At 40.5% G+C, this 27,288-nt stretch overlaps 1 protein-coding gene across 1 annotated transcript in view; it reads left to right on the forward strand.

The window, feature by feature from the left end:
• ABCB11 (ATP binding cassette subfamily B member 11) overlaps positions 1-27,288 on the forward strand; it is a 93,889-nt gene that overhangs the window by 24,800 nt on the left and 41,801 nt on the right. The window contains exons 7-15 of the mRNA XM_070938321.1: positions 13,709-13,796; positions 15,398-15,531; positions 16,574-16,745; positions 17,695-17,819; positions 19,704-19,878; positions 22,786-22,899; positions 24,849-24,959; positions 25,076-25,201; positions 26,706-26,909. Coding sequence (XP_070794422.1) covers positions 13,709-13,796; positions 15,398-15,531; positions 16,574-16,745; positions 17,695-17,819; positions 19,704-19,878; positions 22,786-22,899; positions 24,849-24,959; positions 25,076-25,201; positions 26,706-26,909 — 1,249 coding nt within the window. The remainder of the gene's footprint in view (positions 1-13,708; positions 13,797-15,397; positions 15,532-16,573; positions 16,746-17,694; positions 17,820-19,703; positions 19,879-22,785; positions 22,900-24,848; positions 24,960-25,075; positions 25,202-26,705; positions 26,910-27,288) is intronic.

Genomic DNA, 27,288 nt, shown 5'->3' on the forward strand with positions numbered 1-27,288 from the left:
GATAGCTGTCCAGAACAGAGTCAGATTCAATTTGCCATGGGGAGAAGCCAGTAAATGGAAGATGGGATCCAGATCCAGCCAGGATGTTTTTTGGTAGAAGATAACCCCAATGGGGGGCTTCCGGTTTCCTCGTCTTCGGCGGCGGCGGTGCCTTTTGAAGCTCCGCCAGCCCCGCTGCTTGTAGAGCCGCTTCGTGACTAAGAAGCGGCTCGAAAACTTCAAAAATCTTTAGGATTTTTGAAGAGAGATCGCAGGGTACAGGTTGAGCCCCTGCAACCCCCCCAGGGAACAGTTTCTGGGGAGGGAACAGGAGCGGCTCCCATTCGACCTGCTGGAACTCCGGGCGGCGTGGGACAAGTCTGCTTTCGCAGAACAAGCCGGCTACAGGAAACTTTAAATTGAAAGAAAAGAAACCAGCCTGAATAAGCAGCATATTGTTACTTGAACCCTGAAACTCGGAATCGCAAGTATTAGAGTTTTCTTGGCTTTCTAACTTGATTGAGAAATGCGGATGAGTGAAAGTGAACTGTAAAAATATGGCGCTTAGCCTCAAAGTTAACGAGCGGGCGAGTGTGGATTGCTGAACTCATCTTGCTTTGTTACAAAGTTTCTAAACTGCCACGAAGCTGCTTCGCTTGTATTTTTTTTTTACAAGAGAAATAAGAGAGGAACTTTTCAATATTGGACTTTGCTTTATTTTGGTTCTTATTTGATTAAATCTGGGGGACTTTTTTAAAAGTCTTTGTGGAGGTGGGAGAGGAAGAAGAACTTCCCTTTTTAGTAAAACTAGCCTACGTGGCAGGATGGCCTCAAAGAAGCAGGAAGTGAAGGCAGCAGGAGGTGGATCTCCCACACATAAAGCACAGCCTCCCCCAGCACAACAGATACAGACTCAGAAAAAAGATTTTGATGTGGGAGATTTAAAAGAATTTATTTCTAAAACTTTGGATGACAAATTTCAAGAATCTCAACAGGAAATAGATTATAAACTTCAAAAATCACATGAGGAATTTTTGCAGGAAATTAACGAAGTTAAAGACATGGTGAAACAGAATCAAAATATGGTGACCAAAAAAATATCAGAAGTGGCGTCTGGCCTGGCAAATTTTATTGGGAAAGTTGATTTTAAAGTTGAAGAACTCAAATCAGAAGTTAATGTTAGGATGAAAGATAATGATTATAAAATTGATGAAGTAGACAATAAAATGCAGAGAATTGAAGATGAGATTGTCATGATACAATTCCGGGCGATGGAATTTGCCATACGGCTTCGGGGAATTCGAGAGGAGGAGAGACAGGACTTGAGAAAAGTTTGCTCTGAAGCCCTGGCTAAGATTTTACAAGTTAATCCTGATTTGGTATTTCATAAAATAGACAAAATCTACAGAGTGAACTCTTGGGTGGCCAGACAAAGACAACTGCCTAGAGATGTGGTCATATACTTTACTGAGAGAGAAATTAGAAATGAAATCCTCCAAAAATCTTTTCACACCTCTGTACAAGTGGGGGGCTCACGACTTGTAATTTTTAAAGAATTACCTCCTAAAATGCTGAAAGCTAGAAAAGAATTTGGTTTTCTTGTTAAGGAATTGAAAGACTTACAGATACCCTTCCGGTGGAATGCACCAGCTGGGATAATTTTTAGATATAAGGGAGAAGGATATCGGTTGAACACCGTGGAGAAGGCACAACATTTTTATAGTACTATTCTTAAGGAAAGAACACCATCTCCACGTACATCTACAGTTTTGGAGATTAAGGAGAGTGAAGAGAGGCAATTGGAAGAACAGTCTAAGCAGGAATTAGAAGTGCAAGGTGCAGAAGGAGGTTTTCTGAGTGAGCCCTTGTTGGATTCTTCTCCAATTTTGGATTTGATTCAGTTGACTGAAGTTAAAGATCAACGTATAACTAGAGCTCAATCCAAGTTACTTAAACAAAAGCAACAACAACAACAGGAAAGACAAGACAAGAAGGCAGCTAAGAGTACCCCACAAGAGAGTGGAGCTATGGGAGGAGCAAGATCGAAGCTCTTGGATGAACTTCAAATATTTTGCTCTGCGCTCCAGAAACAGGCTGATGACCCTTAAGTGTCTATCTTGGAATGTTAATGGGTTGAATTCAGCACAGAAACGGAAGAAATTATTTACATATTTGAAACAATTTAATAATGATATAATATGTTTACAAGAAACGCATATTACAACTCAAGATCAAAAATATTTGATAAACTCAAAATTAGGAGTACATTATATATCTTCAACTTCGCAGAAAAAGAATGGTGTGGTTATTTATGTAAATAAAAAATTAACAGCAAAAGTTATAGAAGTAGATCAAGATGGTAGGTTTGTAGCAATTGAATTGCTCACAGCAAATGGTCAAATTCTTCTGATTGGAATTTATGCTCCCAACCAACAACAGGATTATTTTTACAAGATGTTACATACTAAAATATTGCAATGGGACTATAGATCTATTTTACTTATGGGAGATTGGAATGGAGTAATTGATTCTAAATTAGACAAAAAGAGCTTGGCAAAGTCTAGAATTAGACTACCGCAGACCTTTTTTGATATGAAAGAAGATATGGAACTAAAAGATGTTTGGAGAATACATAATCCAAATGAATTGGATTACACTTTCTTTTCCGATAGACATAGATCCTTTTCTAGGATTGATTTTATTTTGTTGTCAAATGATCTATTTGTTAAGACAAAAAGAACAAAGATTTTTCCAAGAACTTTGACTGACCATAGCCCTGTATGGATAGAAATCGAGATGGATAAGGTTGAGAGACGTTCTTGGAGATTAAATGAGAACTTGTTTAGATATGAAAAAAATATAATAGAACTTAAAAAGCATTTGAAAGAATTTTTTGAAATAAATTTGAATAAAGGTACTCCAATTGAAATTGTTTGGGACGCAAGTAAAGCTTATATGAGAGGGGTACTTATCTACATGAATTCTAAACATAGACTGTTCCGACAAAAGAAAAGATCTGAGTTGGAAATGGAAATAAAGAATAAAGAACAGTTACTTATTAAAAACCCAACAGATGAAAGAATACGAAGCGTTATAAAACTTTTGAAAGACCAATTTCAAATGCTTATGGCGGAACAAGTTGCAACAAGTTTACAATACGCGAAGCATAATACATTTTGCAACGCTAACAAACCGGGCAGATGGTTGGCTTACACACTGAGGAAAAAACAAAGTATACGGACTATTTATAGTATTGACATTGGAGGGAAAGAAATTTTTCAACAAAAATTAATTAAAGAAGCTTTTGTGGATTATTATACTAAATTATATGCCAAAGAAGAGGTGCAGAATGGACTTATAGAAAAATATTTAAAGGATAAGAGAGTTACAAAAATTACTGATCAACAAAAGGAAAGAATGAATTATCCTATAACAGCGGAGGAGATAATAGCGGCAATTAAGCAGCTAAAAACAGCCAAAGCTCCTGGCACGGATGGTTTGACTGCAGTGTATTATAAAACTTTACAAGCTGAAATGGTGGGACAACTTAGAGATTTATTTTGCAATATTCAACAAGGGGGTAGAATACCCCCATCTTGGACAACTGCTTATATATCTTTGATACCAAAGGAACAAGTTGGTCCTAAAAAACCAGAGAACTACAGACCAATATCTCTTTTGAACACAGACTATAAAATTTATGCGAAGGTATTAGCCAACAGGTTGATGCCAGTAATCCAAAAAGTGATTCATGAGGACCAAGCGGGATTTATTGAGGGCAGATACATGAAGGACAATGTAAGGCAAGTAATAGACTTATTGGAATATCTTGATAAGAATAAACAGATTTCTGCAGTGCTGGTTTTTTTGGATGCGGAGAAGGCCTTTGATAGAGTGGATTGGAATTTTCTACTAAAGACTTTAAAAAAGATGGGCTTTGGGGACCAATTTATACAGGCGATTTCAGCAATTTATCAAGAGCAAAAAGCACAGATTATTATTAATGGAAGTTTGACGACAGAGTTTAAAATTGAAAAAGGAACAAGACAGGGATGTCCGTTGTCCCCACTTTTATTTATTTTAACATTGGAAGTCTTGCTAAATACAATACGGGACTCAAAAATTCTGAAAGGCATAGTGATAAGGCAAGAGGATTATAGAATAAAGGCATTTGCAGATGATCTGGTTGTTACCCTATCACAACCAATGGAATCAACAATCCTGATGAACGACATTATACAAGACTATGGTAGAGTTTCAGGTTTTAGACTGAATTCAAAAAAGACTAAAATGATAGTTAAGAATATGACACAAGATCGTAAACATGAGCTTGAAAGGAGGGCAGGTTTTGAAATTGTACCTAAGGTAAAATATCTTGGAGTTCAGGTTGCAGAATCAAATATGAAATTGTTTCAAAATAATTACGAGGTGTTGTGGCGAGAGGTTCAGAAAGACATGGAGACTTGGAAAAAGCTGCAACTGTCTTTACTTGGAAGAATAGCAGCAGTTAAGATGAATATTTTGCCAAGATTTCTGTTTTTGTTTCAAATGATTCCGGTGCTTAAAAGTGATAAACAACTGAAAGTCTGGCAGTCTGGCGTGAATAAGTTTGTCTGGAACGAGAAAAAGCCGAGAGTGAAATTGAAAATTATGCAAGATGTTCCAGAAAGAGGAGGTCTTAAACTCCCAAACCTACAGTTATATTATGATGCAGCAGCTTTAACTTTAACAAGCGATTGGTTTGGAAATAAGAAGGCTGGAATATTGAATGCAGAAAGTTTTGATCTTGAATTTGGATGGCATGCTTATTTATTTTACGACGACAAAATAGATAAAGTATTTAAAAGTCATATACTTAGAGAATCTTTGATGAGAGTTTGGAAGAAGCACCGACTCAAATGGGATTATAAAATACCGTTATGGCTGGATCTTGGTCATACTTTGTGGAATACAAATATAATGTCACTCGGGGGGTTTTTATACAAAGAGGTTCTTTTTACAGATGCGGGCAGATGGCAGCTGAAGACATTACAGACACTGTTGGACGAAGGAATTAATTTAAATTGGTTACAATATAATCAATTACAATTGAGATGGAAAGAGGACCAAAAAACTGGTATTATGTTGCATGAGGAAGAATTGGTTAGACATATAAGAGAGAAAGGTCCAATGCATATTAAAAGGCTTTATAATGTTTTGCTAGAAAGGGATTCAGAAACTGAATTAGTTAAAGATTGTATGATTAAGTGGGCACAAAATTTTGAAGAACCAGTGATGTTGGAAACATGGGAAAATATTTGGGTTCAGAATGTTAAATTTACACAGTCCCAGAACCTGAGGGAAAATTTCTACAAAATGTTTTATAGATGGCATTTAGATCCCAAAAAGTTGTCATGTATGTACCCTAATGTTCAGCCAAAATGTTGGAGATGCGAATGTTTGGATGCTACGTATTATCATGTTTGGTGGACCTGTAGGAAAGTTAAGGCTTTTTGGATAAAAATTTGGTGGGTCATGCAGAATGTTTTGAAGAAAAAAATTCAATTTTCTCCACAATTGTTTTTATTGGGTATAGTTAAGGGTTTTACACGGGGTGAAATAAAATTAATATTGTATATGATAACTGCAGCAAGATTGTTGATAGGTAAATATTGGAAGAATGAAGCTTTGCCTACTATCGAGGAATGGACTTTGAAGATGGCTAGTTTTGCAGAGATGGCGAAGATTTCAGCGTATTTAAAGGATTGTTCACAAGAGACTTATGAAAGGGAATGGAAAAGGTGGATAGAATATGTTCAGAACAAATACCAAACTAGAAAGTATCAAATAGCTTTTATTTGAAAATAATGTATTAGAAATATTAAAGAGGAAAAATTATATAGGGGGAGGGATGGGTTCAGGCTTATATATTAGTGTTATTAGTTATGAGTATGTAATAGGGAAGTCCGGGGGGGGGGGCGGGTCAGGGAGGGTTAGGGAGGATGGGAAGTTTGGGGAGGGAGGTGGGGGGGGTGAAAAAAGGGGTGAAAATGTAATTGTAAAACTTTTGCAATAAAAAAAAAAAAAAAAAAAGATAACCCCAATGCATCCTTATAGTAATAGTAATAGCACTTATATACTTATTTACCACTCCATAATACTTTACTGCACACTCTGGGTGGTTTACATATTGCCCCCAACAATCTAGATCCTCATTTTACCGAAGGATGGAAGGATGAGTCAATCTTGACCCGGAATATAAGGGTTGCCAGGTGTCCACTATTTGAGCGGACAGTCCGCTTTTTTCACATTATGTTCACTATTTTTTTTTCACAAAATAGTGGACATTTTTTTTATTCAAAAGCTTTATGATGAAATGGTACGTAATCTAAAGCTGTACAGTCTAAGAGAATAAGGATAGGAGAATCGCGTTTTGTCTTTTTTTTCATAAGTTAGAATGAGACAAAGATCGAATATCCATTGAACTCGATTCTCCGAAAAAATTAATGAGATTAAAATAAAAATATATTATAAAATTATGTACAGTTCACATTTTTAAAATGTATTGTAGCTTGTGTTGACTGACCTAAAATGGCATGTTAAAATGTTTGTAAGAAAATATATAATTTAATTGTAATTTTTTTTTTTACTACTTAACCCCCCCCTCCCCCCGCTTGTCCGCTTTTTTTTGGAAGCAGACCTGGCAACCCTAGACCCGGTCAGAATTGAACTACTGACAGTGAGCAGAGTTTGCCTACAATACTGCATTCTAACTACTGTGCCATCATGGCTCCTTATGGAAGAAATTTAGGAGCAGTAGCTTGGAATGTTGCCAGCTCCTCGGTTCTAAACCCCTCCTTGTTCCTTCTGGTCATGTGAACTACAGAGGAGCACCTATGAGGGGGGGCTTATTCTGTTTTCTTTTAGTTAAATATCAAAGCCATGCAAACAAAATTGGTCAGCCCTTGACTCTTGAATTATATACTCAACAGGGAGACATTTCCTCTTCAGTTTGAGTTAAACCTAATTTGATTTGCATTGGCTTATCAAGATAGGGTTTGGGCAGAATAATATGATGTCTGTGTCCCTCTCTATGCAAAAGATCAACCTCTTTTAGCTGCTGTAGAATTGCCTGTTGCCCAAGAAAATGGGGTAGGAAAGAACCAATAGGGAGCTTTGGTGGAAAAAAATTGAGCTGCGACATTCAGCTCTTGCAGAAGTATAGTGGACTATCAAAAGAGAGAGGAACATTTTTTAAAAAATTGTAGAAATGATTAATCTGTTCTTAAAGAAACTCTGAAAGATACCGGCCTTACTATTAGTTGGAAGAAGGTCGAAGAGTAGCAACAATTGTCTCAAAAGTGCTTTTCCAAAAGGCAACTGGACTTTCTTGTGGTTTTTTTTTTCTTTGAAAACATTTTGCTTCTCATCTAAGAACTGAACTGAAGAAACTTCCAAAAACAAAGAAAGTCCAATTGCCCTTTGGAAAAGCACCTCTGGGACAACCATGACCTGGATGATTGAGAATCTCCATACACAAGAAGCAACGATTTTTAAGCAGTTCTCGGAACAGCCAACTATGACTAAGTACTAGGCATGTCACGCCTTCCCTTTTGAATAAAATACCATAGGTCAGGCAATTAACGTTTATTTTATTCTTACTCCAAAATCTGCTTTATTCCTTTGAGAAATAATAGGGCAGAGTTCTTATTAAATCAGACATCAGAAATGGAGGCTGAGTGCCCCTCTTGTTACAATTTCTCTGCTACCCTGCCAGCCCTTTCTCCTGTCATTGGCCCAGCCCCTCCATGCCAGTTGCCCCTTCTGCCAGACATCGGTTTGCCAAGCTCTGCTCTGTTCTGATAGAGTGCTCAGTTCTCTCAACCAAAGGCCCTTTTCTTTCTGGGCTAGCTGTCACCTACCATACCTGTTGCACTCTTGCTCCATATTGGCACAATCTTTCAACCCTGAACCAAATATACATACATACACACATACACATACACATACATATACATATATAAAGTTTATTGTCATTGTATGTATATACATAGTATACCTATACAATGAAATTCACATAACACCCAAAGACCAAGCCCAACACACATGACAATCCCCAGACACCCCCCCACCCACCAAAAATTCCCCACCCCTAAACCACCCAAGCATCCACACAGCAGACCAAGTAATACTGTCCAACAGCTCACTGATGGTGGCCCTTTAGTTCATTGTTGAGTGCAATTATAGCTCTGGGATAAAAACTATTCAGAAGACATGCGGTCCAAGTTTTAATTGTTCTGTATCTTCTGCCAGAAGGCAACAGTCCAAAAAGATTGTAAGCAGGATGGGAAGAGTCTCTGAGAATGTTTTGCAACTTTCTCAAACAGCGAGATGCAAAGATGTCATCCAGGGCTGGTAGCTGGAGCCTGAAGATATTCTGGGCAGTTTTAATAATTCTCTGTAGAGCTTTTATGTCCGCTGCAGAGCTGCTCCCATACCATGCAAGAATGCCATATGTCAGGACACATTTTTCCTTTATGCCCTAAATTGGCACAGTCTTTGAACTCCAATCCAGGGGTATTTTTCCTCCATGGTAGCTCTCTACCAAAATGGCGTCACTTTGGCACAGTCTCACATTCTAAGAGGTTAGCATTTGTGTCAGGCAACCCAGCTCTCGTTACAAAGGGAGAAAACCTTCTCCAAGGGCATCCCTTTAAATCACGGAAATAGAACAAATCCAGATGTGATCGAGGTCTATCCCTTCGTACATGAGTGTGGCCCTGATGCATGTACAAAGGAGTGGGGTTTTGACTGCTCATTTTCTGCAGCCATCTTGGACATCCGAGGGACTTCCTGTTTTTGCCATTTTGCCACAACACACTAACAGTTCAATGCTGGATTGATCAGCTTGCCGACAGCATCGTGTGTCCTCTAGGGTCACGTTTCATTTTTAAGCTCTGCAGGATGGGGAGAGGTTGAACCGAACTCTCTCTCTGGTGAGGATATGGCTGCCCAACTAACACTGGTAGTTGTTGCTTCAAACGCTTCCTGCCTTTAAAATGGGAATGGCAGGATTTAAAGAATGGTTCTTTCTCTGTGGCTTACTTATTTATTTATTCATTTCCCACCTTTATTGTTTTTTATGAATAAATGAAGACAGGGAACATACTTATTAAATATTATTTTCTCCTCCTATTTTCGCTACAACAACAACTATGTAAGGTGAGATGGGCTGATAGCGAGTGACTGGTCCAAGGTCACCCAGTTAGCTTTCATGCCTAAGGCAGGACTAGAACTCACAGTCTCCTGGCTTCTAGCTTGGTGCCTTCACCAATAGACCAATCTAGCTCTCTGGCATTGTATGATGCTGGGCCACCAGTTGTGCTTCCTTTGCCCTGTACTATATTGCCAGCTATGTAGATCCTTTGGCACTCTTGAAAGACCCAGTGATGAGGGGCAACAAAACTTCATAAAATACACCCATGGCTGTTCTTTTGAGTCCTGCTTAGAAGCTTCTCAGCCTGGCAGTCCATCAAAGCCTGTGAGGCAGGCGGGATGGAGGGGGCAAGCTTGCCAACCCGCTACACCAACCCTCTTGGTGGCCCAGAAGTGAGTGACCACATAAAGGGAATTCAAGATTGTACAGTGGGGGTCAGATCAAACCTGATATCCCAGCATAGCAAGACAGTTTTGGAAAAAATTCAGCTTAATTTGATTTACAGCCAAAAGCCCAAAGTTTTAGAAAATCTATATAAATTGGAGTTCTCCCTCTTTTGGGGTGGGGTGGGGATATAGCTAGGCAATAGGAAAGCTGTTTGTTTCTCTTTTCTTTTAAAACCAAGATGGTATTTAAAAAAAAAAATGATCGTGATAAAACCATTGAATGTAACTGGTTAAAATTTGTCAGGGTTGATGTCTATTAAAGAGACTTTAATGCAGGGGTGAAATCCAGCAGGTTCTGACAGATTCTGGGGAACCGGTAGCGGAAATTTTGATTAGTTTGGAGAACCGGCAAATACCACCTGTGGCTGGCCCCAGAGTGGGATGGGAATGGAGATTTTGCAATATCCTTCCCCCAGGAATGGGGAGGGAATGGGGATTTTGTAGTATCCTTCCCCCGAAGTGGGGTGGGAATGGAGATTTTGCAGTAGCCTTCCCCTGCCACGCCTATCAAGCCACGCCCACCAAGCCACACCATGCCCACCAAGCCACGCCCACCGAACTGGTAGTAAAAAAATTTGGATTTCATCACTGCTTTAATGACTGCTATTTTCAGCCTATTCTGCCAAAAAACAAAGCAATTTCAGTTACTTTGAATTTTCCCCCAATCGTCTATGGACAAATATGGAGAAAAATCTTGATGAGTCTCTCTTCCGTATGCAAATGAGCAATCTGTTCCAGAGGTGAAAGGGAAATGCTGCACTCACTGTAGCCTAAAAGGATGTTAGAGGATGAATTGAATTATCTTTTTCCACTTTAGCATACAGCATTAAATGGTCAACAATAGGATAATAATAAGATTTAGAATACGTATAGTCACATTTGTTTTTGTTATATTTGGTGGGCTAAATCTTGTAAGTGTGGTTTATTATGCTGGGGGGGGGAGATAAGTAAGATTATACTAGATGCAGTCTTTTGTAAATACTGTAAGAACAGCTTTATTTCTTCTGTTAGATTAGATCCCCTCAAATTTGTTTTACTCCTTGAGAACATGAGCTCACAGTTTAACATTGAAGCAGGTCAAAATTGATAGTCCCTCTGGGAATACAGGCCACGGCTAACATCTGCCAAAAATTGAAGCAGCCACAAAGGTTAGGATGCTTTCTTGTTAAGACTACAGACGATTTTTCTGAAACTATAATCTTTGTGCCCTCAGTCGTCAGGATTGAAAACATGCCTCCTCCTCCTCTTCCTTCACATTTCATGTCTTCAAATTGAAATGTGTCATGGCTGATTTTTGCAAAGCAGAAGGAACCGTATCATTCCCCTGCATGCAATTGAGCCTGTTGCATCTCCAGGAGGGGTTGCTGGGAAGATGCTTGGGTCCCCGTAGCTTGAAACGATGGCTGGAAGTGTATCAGGGTAGGATCACTGGATAACTGAGGGGTTTCTTTAAGAGCATTTGTTGAGGACGTAGTATACAGTTCTTGGTTTTTGCTTTTTAAGTTCACTGTGTACTTTTTCAGTAGTAGTTTTACGCTTGGGATGGGATAGTTATTTGTTTTCTTGAGTTATAAATGACATCTAATTTTTGTAATGTATTTTGTCTTTTAATGACCCCTTAATTCCTTGCATGCGGGTAGAGTCGGGGCAACTGAATGGAGCTGAGTGTTTACTGGCCAGATGCCCTTCCTGTCACCAATGCAGAGTTCACAGCAGATATGTTCACATTGTGCCCAGAGAGAGAAATATCTGCCGCTACCGAGGATCAAACTCACAGCCTCCTGGTTATGAGGCGAGAGCTCCATTTCTAGGCCACTGCACCACTCTAATTTTTGTAATGTATGAGTAATTTATTTGTTTCTGCATAAAAAGTTGGCCTGATAATCCTTTTCCAGACATCATTAAATATTCCTGGTGTTTCTGCAGGAAGTCCTGACTGGAAGAAAGTTTGTTTAATTCTATTTGAGAACAAGAGGCCATGTATATATCATTTTAAGCCAGCTTTGTTCAGAGGAAATGGGTCATGTCGTAGTCTTTCTGGGGATAAAGTTTGTCGGTATGATTAAGCTGGACTCTATAAGTGTACTTTATAAGCAACCTTCATTTTGTGGCATTTGCAGTTATGTTGTTGAAAAAGTAGCTTTACAAAACCTCACATTTATGATCTTCACAGATCCGTAAAGCAAATAAAAATTGAGGTAAGATCAGAAACACAGTTGCAGTTTCACTTAATGACTGTTTTACTTAATGACCAAGTTGCCAGTCCCAATTATGATCACTAAACAAGACCTACCTATCTACCTCTGAAAGTAATACAGTGTATTGAATGGGAAACATTTGTCCGGTCTCAAATATTTAGTGAAGCAATAGAGGTTGGAACTTTGGGAAGCCAATATTAAGCTTTACCTTGTTTATATACAAATCATCAACCAATTGCGGTAGTTGTTGCTGAGAAAATACCAAAGCTGATGTTGTCTGAAAGAAGAGCTGGAAAGAAAGTGGATTTTGGATCTTTTCTTCCTCCAGTCTATTTAGCTATCCCACTGTTAGAATAGATGGAAAATTATTTTTTGGGGGGTCCATGTACCCTAAAAGAAAGGTATCAACAAGGGATGTTGGAAAAAGAAGATAATTAGTTGTTTTCTGCTTTGGGATCATATCTTAAATAGGGGTGGGGTTATTGCTGTTTGGAAAATGGCAGACTGTACCTTAATATCAGGGGTGGGTTCTACTTACCTTTACTACTGGTTCGCATTGTGCCTGCACGTGCTTTTCTGCGCATGCACAGATCGCCTATGATGACGTCCGGGTCAGTGGGTGGAGCCTCCTGCTGGTTTTATTACCGGTTCTTGTGAACTGGTCCAAACCGGTGGCAACCCACCACTGGTTAATGTACATAGAGATAGAGTGGCTTTTTGAAGATGCTTTGATTTCTGTAAGACTAAAATTGTGAACTTACTTTGTTAGCAAAGTGTAATAATTGGTAAAGTCAGGATAGGCCACAAAAGAAATGCAGAGCTGTATTTCTTCATGGCCCATGTGTTCATCTTATCCTCACAAAAATTAAAATAGCTGTAGGTGGTATGATGTTTCCTTAATTATACTCAATTGACTATTTTTTGAATGGAATCTTGAAGCAGGTTGATTGGAGTTTGGAACGGAGCCATGCCCTTTCAAATCACACATTTTTAATGTGAATCTAATTATAACAAATTTTAAAATGAATTTGAATTGGGTGTATTTAATTGACTGCATATTGATCTTCAAGTTCTCATATCACCGTACTTACTCTAACACATCTTCTCTCCTTGCTGCCCCTAGGAAAGGGAACTGTAAAAAATGCATACAACCCCCCCCCAACCTTATTGAATATATGCAAATGCTGGCCTTTAATTTGTTAGGGAAATCAGAAGAGTTTTAAGTCCTAAAACTGTAACTGCTTAAAACAGTGTGACTCCTACTGTCATCATCCCACGAAGATCTGAAATTCAAGAGCATATACATTTTCTTGTAGCCTTGGGAAAGTGTCTGCTTTTACAATGCAATCAGTGGTATATGGTAATGCATATAGGTAATGCATGTTATTGGATAATTGGCATTAAAAAGCATCCTTATCAGTGTTGCTGTTTGAAATTAGAGCATTTTTTTTTTAAAAAAAAAAAAACCTATGCTGGTTATTTTTCCTGCTTTGCTCTTTTTTTGAATAAGTCATCCTTTAATGCTGGTGTGGAGTTACAGAAACAGATAATGTATGGATCCATTTTGTCAAACTGTCTAGTAATGTCATTTTATTTTTTCATTCTATGCTCATGCTATGAATTATGCCGCCCTCTGTGGATTCATGACTGATCTTTGAACAATCAATACAGCTACTGTAGTTGGTAGTAAGACAATTCCAGTTGCTGTCCTATTCGCTCAGCCAATTTAGCCCATACATTTAAATTGATTCGCTGAAATGATAAACCTTAGAATTCCAAAATTATACCCTTCGCTTATATTTATTTAACCTCAAATAAAATGGGCTTTTCATGGGACTTGGCTGTTGAGATGTTTTGGTCCTGATTAATTTTTCTTCTTTTCTTCATAGGTTGCTGGATATCGAAAGTCAAATGATCTATTTTGCAACTTCCTATGCAGGGACAGGCTTTGCTGTTTTGGTGCTTGGATACCTCCAAGTCAGTATTTATTTCTAGTCCTTCATTTCCCAACCCACTCCAGAAGAGAAGTCAGTTATTTAACAGCCGGGGTTCATGACAATTCAAGACCCTATTAACATAACTGATTTGGAAATCAGTAGCACTTTCTATAGCACATAAGCCATTTTTCTACCATAGACTCCTGAAACGGGCAATTCCTATGTCACTATTGATTTACATAAATGTTAAATAAGAAATATTAATCAACGTTGAGTCATACAACTGTGCAATAATACAGTCTTCTTTTCTTCCCAGTTGTTACATACATGGACATTCTATGTCAGGGGTATCAAACTCAAGGCCTGTGGGCCGAATCTGGCCTGCAAAGTGCTTAGATCTGGCCCTCAGGTCACCCTGGAAACAGCAAAGGACTGGCCCACAGTGACTCTGCCAGTGAAAATGGAGCTCAGAAAGGCCACATGTGGCCCTCCCAGGCTCCGTTTTCGGCCACGATGGCCTCCTACAGCCCTCTGCCAGCAAAAATGGAACTTGGGGGACACAGCCCCCCTAGCTCTGTTTCACAAGCAGAGGGCTGCAGGAGACCATCGTGGCCAAAATGGGGCTCAGGGCAGCCACGCGTGCCCCCCCAAGCTTTGTTTTCTCTGGCAGAGGGCTAGCAAAGCAAACTAAAAACAAAAGAAAAGGAGAACTGCTTCTCATTTTGCATTTGAGCATGAAAGAAGGGACAGGAAAGGAGAAAGGGGAAGAGGAAAGACAAAGAAAAAGAAGGGAAGATGGGAAGAGAGCGAGGAAGGAAAATAAGGAAGGAGGGGAAAGAAGAAGGAATGAAGAGGGAAGGAAAAAGAAGAAAAGGAAGGAAGGAAGGAAGGAAGGAAGGAAGGAAGGAAGGAAGGAAGGAAGGAAGGAAGGAAGGAAGGAAGGAGATTATAATGAGAGTGAGGGAGGATCTGAGGGAAATCCTGCCTTAGCACTTGGCCACCACAGGTGTCCCCGACACGAGTGACGTTGAGCTGGCCTTGCCCACTCTGGCCACACTCACCCCAGCCATGCCTACCTCAGCCCCCCATGATGAAACACAACCCTGATGCGGCCCTCAATGAAATCAAGTTTGACACCTCTGTTCTATATGGACAAAATGATAGACCATTATGGAAATAGGAACTATATGCCTTCTTAATCAGGGACAATTTTTTGTACTGCCTTGGAACTAATATTGGCTTTGGGGCTGGGCTGGCTGAATAGACATTCATTTACTTATAAAACACAGGGATCTATTGCAAGCCAAAAGAGGTCCTTCAACACAATGTAGCTATGCAGTTGGGGGGGAAAAAAAGGCAAATTGAAAAGAAATAAGGTGATGAAGAAAAATGTTAAACATAGTTGGTCCTCATTGCAACTATGATTTATTTAATGAGCATTAACATATCACCACAAAAATTGACTTACCACCAGTTGCAAGATAATGGTAGCAGAAGGCATAAAATCAGTGCTAAGAATATTGAGATTAAGATTGTTTTCCGTTTAGCATTGTGTTTCAGTAATCAAGGAAAGGTCATCCGTCTTCTAATAGTGTTTCTCCACCCCATCCCACCCTTTTTATGTGTGTGTGTGTGTGTTAGATCTGCTTGTGGGTAATGTCAGCTGCTCGTCAGACCCAACAGATCCGAAAAGCCTATTTTAGGAAAATCATGAGGATGGACATCGGCTGGTTTGATTGTACATCAGTAGGGGAACTCAATACACGAATTTCTGAGTGAGTAACTCGAGATAGCCACTGACGGGATTACATGCCAATAAACAGTCTCTGGAAAATCAGGGAAGGTTTAAAATTTTATTTCTACCAGCTTGATTCTCAGCTGCGTCAACCTATCCACTGGACTGCCACAACTGTTATATCCCTAGCAAGCCTGCAAATGGCTTTTGTAAAGTTGTTGTTGACAGGGCCAGCCCTGCCATTACCATCTGCTTGAGAGGCCCTGTTTCTTGCCATGCGAGAGTCAATATTTTGCAGGACTGTTGAGATGTCAATATAGTAATAAAAGTAGAGACAGCCCCTCTAGATCTGGCAAAAAGTGATCGAATCAAATGGAGCTAATCCGAGTAAGATAGCATTTAGACGCTTTGCTAGAAGGACAAAAATATCTGAGGTGCGTCCATCTGGTCAGAAGTATGATCCTTCCAACACGCCCCCCCCCCATCCTGTCAGAACTAATCCTTCCATAGCCCCCACCAGCCTACCAAACCGAGGAAGCTTCTTGGATGAGAACGTTTTCTTCCTCAAGAAAAAAAACAACAATAACAATCCAGTTGCCTTTTGAAAAAGCACCTTTGAGACAACTGTGACCTGGATGACTGAGAATCTCCACAGACATCCATTCGGCCAGCCATTTTTCACAAGCTGCATGAGTATCTGCACAAATTTTATTTTCCCTATCTTGGCCTTGTTAAGAAGGATTTCTGCAAAAGGTCCAACCAATTGTCAGATACAAGGGCGTGGGATGAAAAATAGAAGCCTACATTTCATAGCGTGTAGAATCCCAGTGGGAAAATTCCAGCAGGGCAAAAATACTTGGAAATATAAGACCCTCTGCCTGCACCAAGTTTACGGTTAATCTTACATACAGGAAATAAACTCCCCAGATAAAAGAGTGATCAAATGAATAATTACCACCATAAATCATTCTCATGCACATTTCCCCCATGTGGAAAAAGGAGCAATGATGTTTTTGTGTATATTGGGAATTGTAACGAAGGCAAAATGTATCTGCTGCTTCAACTTTTCTTGTTCTCCACAGTGACATTAATAAAATAAATGATGCTATTGCTGATCAAGTCGCAATCTTTATCCAGCGCTTCACCACCTTTGTTTGTGGATTCCTGCTAGGATTTGTCAGAGGCTGGAAGTTAACCTTGGTTATTATCGCAGTCAGTCCTCTAATTGGGATCGGAGCTGGCATAATTGGCCTGGTACGGAAGAATGTCTTGCCTATTGAAAGAGGGTTCCCTGAGCTTATTTAAAGGGACTTGGGGATATGTGAGGGGGGAGATTCCCCCCAATTGAGGGAAGTTGGGCGAAGATTTTCAAGTTATGGACTATTTCAGGAACTGCCTCCATCATACTATTTGCTACTGCTTTTTTTCTTTTAAAAAAAAAAAAGTTAGCAGCCATTTCTTTGGCACAATTTCCCAGCAGTAATTTCTGTTGTTCCTGATAGGTTCTTATCAAACCAAGGTTTGCCATTGCTTTATTCCGGAGAAGGAAGAAACCAAGGAGGAATGGACCCAAAATCATTTAGTGAACCTCTGGCCTAGGGCAGGATTAGAACTCACAGTCTCCTGGTTTCTGATCCATTGCCTGAACCACTACCCCACACTGGCTTCCATATGCATATATACACACCAACATTTTGTTTTGTTTCATGCAACCGAGGGAGAGAACTCTTGATATATGATAGCTTATACTAAAGAGCATGGAGTCACCTTTCAAGCATCTCACGACTCTTTGCTGCTTCATACGTCAATGCTGAGTCAGTATTCCTTGTTTAATCAACATGGTCATCGCCTTGGATTTTGTCCCTGTAAAGGCAAGCCATTAACTTATCTCAGCTGTACCTACACAAAAGTCATCTGCAAATCCAGAAGGCTTAAGGAAGCAGATTCTCCAAAGCACAAAATAGCATGCTGACCTGCTCATGAGTTTATTTCATTAATTAAGTAACATAGTTAAACCAGTGGGTTTTTTTAAAAGTAAAACTTGGCCACTTAAAACCTCTCAGAACGGGAGTGAAAGTTCATCCATCTTAAATTGGCCAAGTCTGAAAAACGCTGAGTTAGATTTTGGCCTATACAACACCAACCTTTAAAAAGGGGTTTTGTGCCACATTCGTTCTTAATTTTTGTTTCTGTTATGTTAAAGTCTGTAGCAAAGTTGACGGGTCTAGAGTTAAAAGCTTATGCAAAAGCTGGGGCCATTGCTGATGAAGTGCTCTCATCGATCCGAACCGTGGCTGCCTTTGGAGGAGAAAAAAAAGAAGTTGAAAGGTTGGTTATATATCAAGTTTGTTTCTGAGCAGCGAAGAAGCCAGCTGAATTGAAACCAGACCATGACTGCTTAAGTGCTAAAGATGAATATTTATTGTGACAATTGAAAATAAGCTCTTTTTAGCAGTAATAGACTTAAGCTGTGTCTAGGAAGACACTCTGTTTTTATTCTAGCTTGTTGTGCCAGGTGCATGAACTGTAAAGGCTTCCTCAGATTTAGCTGCTTTGATTATACCAGCAATATTGTAGAGTTGGCCAAGTATTAGATAGGTGAGCATGTATGCTGCCTGTCATACAGCCTTCTCTTTAATTAGACTCGCATCCGATCAGTGATGGGTTTCAAATTTTTTTACTACCAGTTCTGTGGGCATGGCTTGGTGGGCGTGGCATAGCTTGGTGGGCGTGGCTTGGTGGCGTGGTTTGGTGGGTGTGACAGGGGAAGGATACCGTAAAATCTCCATTCCCACCCCACTCCAGGGGAAGGTTACTGCAAAATCGCCATTTCCTCCTGATCAGCTGGGACTTGGGAGGAGAGAATAGATGGGGGTGGGGCCAGTCAGAATTTTTACTACCAGTTCTCCAAATTATTCAAAATTTCTTCTACGGTTCTCAAGAACTGGTCAGAACCTGCTGAAACCTACCTCTGCATCAGATGTGATGGTGATTACTCTTTTGTTGCCAATATCAAAATCATTTTAGCTCACCTGGAATCTGCAAAAAAAACCATCCTGTGCTTTGCCTCAGGGATCCAAATGGCTTGCTGTGGCATTTTCAATATTCATTCAAAACAAGAATTGGACATGTGTGATGGGGACCTAGAAAGCAGCTTTAACCTACATGAGTCCTGTGGTTCCCTTAATTCGCTATTTTGCAAAGTGGATGGCTTCATCCATTATGCTTTTGTAAGAACATGGAGTTAGCCTTGAATAATGCAACAGCCATTAGGGAAACATCTATTTAGCCCAGAAGGACAGGACGGTGTGTGGAAGAAACCCAAGTCTCTTCTGTCATGACTTTCTTTGTTATATGTGCAGAAGGAGAGATAATCTCTCTCAGGCTTACTTTAGTGTTATATAATATACTGCTCAAAAAAATAAAGGGAACACAAGCAGAAGACATCCGAGATCTGAATGAATGAAATAGCCTTATTAAATACTTTGTTCTTTACATACAGTAGTTTATACACTGCTCAAACAACTAAAGGGAACACAAAACTACTGTATGTAACGAACAAAGTATTTAATAAGGCTATTTCATTCATTCAGATCTCGGATGTCTTCTGCTTGTGTTCCCTTTATTTGTTTGAGCAGTGTATAATAAAGTAGAATGGTAGGCCTAGTGGAAAGTAGGCCTTATGGTGTCTGATTCCTACCTGGCCTACTTTGAATGGCTCATAATGCAGAGGTGAGGAACTATGGCCCCTTCAGGACTTAAACTCCCAGAATTCAAGAAAAGATTGGACTGCGATTTGTCAGAAATGGTGTAGGGTCTCCTGCTTGAGTGGGGGGTTGGCCTAGATGACCTATAAGGTCCCTTCCAACTCTGTTAATCTGTTATAATATGTGCAACAAATAAGGTTGTAGACCAAAGGTTAGTAACCACAATGGCTGAGCTCATGCTAAACCACAATTAAAAACAGATCCACTATGACTTAGCCTCATATGCAAACCTAGTCACTGATCAGAGTTTAGGCAAGGGTCTTTTCCAGCCTTTCCTGGAAATGCAGAGAATGGGCTGTGACACCACGTGCCAAGCAATTTTCCTATAAAGCATCCCAGTACTTATTTTTCAGCAATGAAAGCTGCAAAATGATCCTTCATTTGAGTCAATCTGGGGTTGGTTTATTTTTTAAAGTCTTCTTTTTGATTTTTTTTCTTTCTACAGATATGACAAAAACCTGGTGTTTGCTCAAAACTGGGGGATCAGAAAGGGAATCATTATGGGATTTTTCACAGGCTACATTTGGTGCATCATTTTCCTGTGCTATGCGCTGGCCTTCTGGTACGGCTCAAAACTTGTCCTTGAAGAAGAGGAATACTCTGCTGGCACCCTTTTGCAGGTAAGTGCTTTCTAAAGCTTTTCCTTTACTTTAACCAGGGGTGAAATCCAGCAGGTTCTGAAGGTTCTGGAGAACTGGTAGCGGAAATTTTGAGTAGTTCAGAGAACCGGCAAATACCACCTCTGGCTTGCCCCAGAGTGGGGTGGGAATGGAGATTTTACAATATCCTTCCCCTGGAATGGGGTGGGAATGGGGATTTTGCAGTATCCTTCCCCTGCCACGCCCACCAAGCCATATCCACAGAACTGGTAGTAAAAAAATTTGGATTTCACCACTGCTTTGAACATAGCCGTTTAGATATGGGGAGAGTCAGTAACATCCAGCAGCCCTTCACTGGAGTCATATATATTTAAAATGGTTGACCTCTGTATCAGTGAGGTAGCCATCTGCTTGGAACCAGGAAATACGAGAAGAGAACCCATCCAGGTGGGTTTTCCCATTTCTTTTTTCCTGCTACAGCAGAGTCCAGTGTTTCCAAAAAGGATTGGCGACAAGCCAAAATGAAGTGAAATTTGCAGAACATAAATATTGCAGAACGTTTCTGCTGAAACCTGGTGTGGGTTGGATCTAAGCCCTGAAGAGACCAAGTCAGTTTCACTCTTTAGAAAATGGTTCTGGTAGGGATGAGTCCCTGCAGCCAAATGTTACAGCGCAACATGCTACTGTTGGCGGAGTCTTTCCAGGAGCTTCCATTTTAATGCTGTGCAAATCACTAAAAGCACTGCTTTCTTTGGGGACAGAAATGAGCCATCTCTTTTCCAGGTGTAAAGGCAGCTGTGCCTTTTATAAAGTCCTTGCAGCTGCTTCAGAAATGATTCCCAGATGCTCTCATGCAGAACCAGTTGACTTCAAGCAAATACCTTGCCCAGCCTTGCTCAATTCCATATCCTTTTCGCCATATGTTCTTCCCAGCCCTACTGTCCAGTAGCCTTCCATGCTTGCTAAGCCTGTCTACTGTAAATACATATGGTTTTTGGAGTTGGGGACCTTTCTTTTTCTGAAGATGAGTTTGAATTTCTGTAGGCCTTGCAATTCAAGCTGGTTAATGCTTCCGTGTTGTGTAGCAGTAGTACCATAAGATTCAGTAATTATCTTATTAGATTAACAGAATAACAGAGTTGGGTGGGATCTTGCAGTGGTGGGTTTCTACTCGTTCACCACAGTTCGGGCAAACTGGTAGTGGCAGCGGCAGGAGGCTCCGCCCACTTGCCCGGATGTCATCACGGATGCTTTGCACATGCGCAGAAGGTTCTGCGCAGGCAGAGAAGCACCGTGCGTGCTCACAGTTCTGAACCAGTAGCGAAGGTAAATGGAACCCACTACTGGGACCTTGGATGAGGTTTTCTAGTCCAATCCCCTATTCAAGCAGAAGACCCTATACCGGGTGTCAAACTCGCGGCCCGCGGGCCAGATGCATGTCAAGCTTCCAAGTGACATGTCCCGTGAAATAAAACCCAAGGCTTCCATTTTCCATTAAAGTCTATTTATTAGGAACATATCAAATTGGCAAGGACTTGGTGCAATTCCGACTCTGATCCAGAATTACACCCAATAAAAAGCAAAAAACAGAACACCTCCCCCCCCCGGAGTCACAATCTCCAATCAATTCTTAGGCCATCAGTCCAGAGACTCCAAACTGCACCTTCCTCCAACTGCAGGCATCTTCTCTGTTCCCACAGGAAGGAATGCCAACTAGACATTACATTCCCCCTTTATCTCTATAACCCCCTTCTCAACAGTTAGAGAGTGGTGAGCCTGAAGTAATCCTAAATTCCTTTACTAGCAAACCTAAAAGCTAAGAAAAGAATAGACAATATAAAATAGCTACACATATGTCATCTTCAAGGTTGACAATGCGTCACAGGCTGGCCACGCCCACTCCCATTTTAGCAAAGGAGGAAAAGTCACGATACGTCACATGATGACAATGTGATGCGGCAAGCTTGACACCCCTGCTCTATACCATTTCAGACAGATGGTTGTCGAATCACTTCTTAAAAACCTCAAGTGATGGAGCACCCATAACTTCTGGAGACAAGTCGGTCCAGGGTTTAATTATTCTGTCAGGGAATGTTTCCTTAGTTCTAGATTAATACATAGAGTAATACAATTAATACTCTCTTAATACATACCAAGTATTTTCTAGGCCTTTAAAACTTGCTTTGAATTAAGGGACCAGTCCCAGACTTGAAAACTGAAATGGCTTCCCTAGGTTGGGAGCAGTGGTGGTATTCAGACAGTTCTATCCAGGGGTGAAATGTTCCTGGTTTGGACCGGTTCGACCGAACCGGTAGTGATGGTGGCCAGTGGTTCAGAGAACCGGTAGCAATGGCGGCACAAGGCTCCACCCACCCGTCCAGTCGTCGTTACTTCCTGGTTTTAACCAGGAACTAACCTGTTTATTACCCTCTGTGCATGTGCAGAAGGGTTTGCGCATGCATAGCGGATCCACGCGCACATGTGACACATGCACTTCTGAACCGGTTGGGATGGTAAGTAGATTTCACCTCTAGTTCTATCCGGTTCGGGAGAACCGGTAGTGGCGACTGCGGGAGGCTCTGCCTACCTGCCCGGATGTCTTCACATCCCGTTTCTGACACTCTGTGGATGCACAGAAGGTCCTGCCCATGCCCTGTGGTGGTGCGTGCGCTCACATTTGCGAACCAGTAGCAAAGGTAAGTGACTACCACCCCTGGTTGGGAGGTAAAAGAACCACTTTATCCTTTTAATTCTATTCCTATTCCTGCCTTCTGATAGAAAAGAAGAGAAACTTTGATGTTATTTCTCAAAAGAACAAAGTTTTTTATCTGCCTTCCAGAAATACTGTTTTGGGACATCTATAGCTACTGATTGTAATTTGGCATTGGTATGCAGAAACTAATTTTTTTCCCCCTTTATCCTTCTCAGGTTTTTCTCGGCGTCCTAGTAGGTGCCTTAAATCTTGGTCAAGCGGCCCCTTGCTTGGAAGCTTTTGCAACAGGTCGAGGGGCTGCCACAAATATATTTGAGACAATAGATGAAGTAAGTAACCACTGATTGCTTTGGGAGGGGGGGGGAATAGATGAGAGTTTCAAGGAATGTAAACTTAGCTTCTGCCAAGAATGCAAATGAGAAATATTATAGTGATTAAAAGAAATTGATTGCAAGTTAAAGCAAACCAGGACCCTGCCTTGGTATTTACAAAGAGTGCATTCATCCAAGTGACATTCCTAAGTGATTTTCTTATGAATATTCAGCTTCTCGCTGTCTGCCCCACTCTGTCTGTCAAAGAGGGCTATACTTTATAAGGTACCTGATCATCAAGAAAGGCAGTGAGACAATTTGCAAATTAAGTGGTTTCAGGAACTAAGTCATTCTGGCTCCTCAGGCCTATGATTATAAGAAAGAAAAGGAGGCCAGAAGCTCCAAGAATGAAATGAATATGTATAGTACTGCCAATGCTTCAGAATTTTGCAAGGGGAAAAAAACCCCACTCATTAAATCTTTCCCACAATAATTCTGTGGATACCAACAAGCTATGGCTGTAGATGCCAATAATATTCTATTAGTTTTATTCCTTGCTTTGTGAAAAATAAATGGAATGCATATAAATAGACAACTCTATATATACTGAACAAAGCCAGTATGGGTGTGTAGTTAAGACATCAGGCTAGAAGTCAGGAGACCATGAGTTCAAGTCATGCCCGAGGCACAAAGCCAGCTGGGTGACTTTTGCACCACTCATTCATGCTCAGCTTTAGGGGGAAAAACCAGGGCAAATCATTTCCAAAAAACCTTGTCAAGAAAACTGCAGGGATTAGACCAGGCAGTCACCAGGAGACAGAAACTGACCTGAAGGCATCAAAACAAAAAAAACCCAAAACAATATTAAAATACATACTGAGCTGTTGATTTAAACAAGGCAAAGATGATTAGGGGACTGAAGGCTAAAACATATGAATAATGGTTGCAGGAACTGGGTATGTCTAGTTTAATGAAAAGAAGGACTAGGGGAGACGTGATAGCTATGTTCCAATATCTCAGGGGTTGCCACAAAGAAGAGGGAGTCAAGCTATTCTCCAAAGCACCTGAGGGCAGGACAAGAAGCATTGGAAATCAAGGAAATCAGGGAAAGAAGCAACTTAGAACCAAGGAGAAATTTCCTGACAGTTAGAACAATTAATCAGTGGAACAACTTGCCTCCAGAAGTTGTGAATGCTCCAACACTGGAAGTTTTAAAGAAGATGTTGGATAACCATTTGTCAGAAGTGGTGTAGGGTTTCCTGCCAATGAGGGGGCTGGTTGGACTAGAAGACCTTCAAGGTCCCTTCCAACTCTGTTATTCTGTTTTTTTGTTTTCTTTTCTGCATTGGAGCACAAAACCCAAATTCTCGTCCACTTTAAGCCATGGAAACTCCCTGTTGACTTTGGGCCAGTCACCCGCTCTCAGTTCAACCTATCTCATAGGGTCATTGTGGGTAAAAGTAGGAGGAATGAGTCGTGTGTGTGTGTGTGTGTGTGTGTGTGTGTGTGTGTCACCTTTTGTTCCTGAAGGAAAGGCGGGATATAAACTAGCAAGCCAATCACTTGTTTGATCTAAGTGCTCTGGTGCCAAAAATGGATGGCATAAATCAGTGTTTCCCAACCTTGACTGCTTGAAGATGTGTGGAATTCAACTCTCATAATTCCTCAGCCAGCCAGGGTGAGGGTGGGCCCTGGATGTTACATTTAGGGTTTCAAGAATTTGACATATTCCTTAACTAGGAACTAGGTGGTCTACCAAAACATTCAAGGAAATGTTAAGTAATGATAAGCAAGTTGGGGGTGGAAATCAATAAGAGATAGACGAATCATCACAAGAGGATTCTGAAAGTCTGTTCAAGGCCTGAGGGAGGAGAGATAAATCCTTCAGATAGACATGTGAAACTAGCTACTGAAAGAAAGCTTCTTGAGAAAAAGCAAATTGAGTGATCTGATTAATTCTACTCCAGAAACCTAGAATTGACTGTATGTCAGAAGATGGCTACAAACTGGACAAAGTCCGAGGTGACATTGAATTCCATAATGTAACCTTCCATTACCCATCCAGGCCCGATGTTAAGGTAAGAATTCAGTATCTATTCTGCAGCACTGTCATAATTTTGAGATTTATTCTGGGTACCTAGCTAGGTCTTTTCAAATACAATGCCATTTTCTTTCTTTCTTTTTTAAAATCCAGATTTTAGATCAACTCAGCATGATTATCAAGCCAGGTGAAACCACAGCCTTTGTTGGCCCAAGCGGAGCAGGGAAAAGTACCACAATTCAGCTGATCCAGCGCTTCTATGACCCTACAGAAGGCATGGTGAGACTTTGACCCAACTCTGTCATCTTTCTTTCATTGGAAAAATCCTGAAGCCTGATCCATTCTTGCGGCATAATTATGTTTGCAATTTACTATGAAGCCATGCTCTTAACCTCCTCCAATTAACCAGTCTTTGGACTCAGAGAGCAAAATAACATTTATTTATTTTCCAAACTCACATGGCCCCCTAACTCATATAATGATCCTCACCAGCTCATAACAATCAATACAGAGATAGAAACAGAACCATCTTTCTCAGCAGATGTCAGACCAAACAGTCTCCCAGCTCAACCTCCATCCTAGTCCAATGCTTGGAGGAAGAGCCATCTCTTCATGGCCTTCTGAGTGCTAAAATGATAGAGAACCCTTGAATCTCATAGAGGAGGCTATTCCAAAGAATAGGCCCAGCTGCTGAGAAGATATGCCTCTGAGGTCCCATCAGATAACAACATTTAAAGGACTGGAGCGTACCCAGCCTACCAAATCTCGTAGATGGGCAAATCACCTCAGGGACTTGAAACATGTCAAAGGGGAATGAAGCCGCATTCATATTTCTATGAGAGATGCCTTGGTTTCAAAACTGGAAATGGAAATTTTTAATACATGTATAGAATACATTCTGTGAATAGGATATTTGATACAATGGGAAATGTATCTTGACAGGTAGTCCTGTCAGGGCTCAAATTAGTTAAATTTCATATTTTGTGGTAAGCTTCATGAACCTCATTAAGTCAGAATTTGCCTAACTCTGATTTTGTTGAGGAAGTTAGCTGGGTACACATATTTCATTAGGATAAAATGAAGACAAATTCCATCATGATATGATCTAGGATGTGGCACAATCCACCTGTGTAGAAATATTTTTAAATTCTTTACATCGTCTTTTAATATCCAATCCATCTAGGTAAATGAAATTATTAAGTAATATTATCTCACAGGCTGCATCTGAATTAAAATATACAATAAAAGAACATTCATCTCTGAAAAATTCAGAATTGGTTTGCACAGCCGCTCTCAATATCGGTACCTGGAATTGTATCATTGCTCATTTCATTTCACTGCTACCCAACTCTCTCATGTATTATTAAGAAATTAAGTAGATGGTTTGTCGTATGAAAGGCAACTCCTGCGGTTCTTCCAGGAGACATCTGCAGAGGCATATCGATACAATGATCAGAGGTCAAAGAATTGGGAAGCTAATGCCATGTGTCCAGAAAGACCTTATATTACCACCTCCCTGCAAGGGATGCTCAGATGCTGCAGAACAAATGATATTTGAAACCAAGAGATGTATGGCTTGAGATTAAAGGAAAATTGTGGAAAATTAATAAACTAAGCCTCAGTAGCTGTGCTTCCAGGGATTGTATCTAGGGATTAGACACGAAACTGGAAGCAGTGGAGTACAATGCTGCTGTTTAAGAAGCAGCTTCCTGTTAAGAGAGGAAGATGTCGACCTGAAGGTACAGATGACCATAATCTTTACCTATGAACTGTTATCGTGCAGGTTACTCTAGATGGACACGACATTCGTTCCCTTAACATTCAGTGGCTGCGTTCTTTGATGGGGGTGGTGGAGCAAGAACCTGTCCTGTTTGCCACCACTATAGCAGAAAACATTTGCTACGGTCGGGAAGATGCCACTATGGAAGACATTGTCAGAGCGGCCAAAGAAGCCAATGCCTACAGCTTTATCATGGATCTGCCTCTGGTAAGCTTCACTTCTCAGTCCTCTGCCAAGACTGTCTTTTACACCACATCTGCGTGTAAAAGCATTTGAGATCACTAAATCACGGGTTGGCAACATGTTGTCCTCTATGCCAAAGGTGCTTTTTTCAAGAGGCAACTGGACTTTCTGGTTTTTCTTTGAAGATGTTTCGCTTCTCATCCAAGAACCTTCTTCAGTTCTGACTGGACAGTGGGAAATGGAAGGATTGTCCCAAAGGTGCTTTGGCCATCTAGTCAGAGCTGAAGAAGCTTCTTGGATGAGAAGCGAAACATCTTCAAAGAAAAACCAGAAAGTCCAGTTGCCTCCTTAAAAAGAACCTTTGGGACAACCATGACCTGGATGACTGAGAAACTCCATAGTC

Source organism: Pituophis catenifer, unplaced genomic scaffold (assembly GCF_029215685.1).
Source record: "Pituophis catenifer annectens isolate HBS135680 unplaced genomic scaffold, rPitCat1.0.hap2 SCAF_1, whole genome shotgun sequence".
NCBI lineage: Eukaryota > Metazoa > Chordata > Lepidosauria > Squamata > Colubridae > Pituophis > Pituophis catenifer.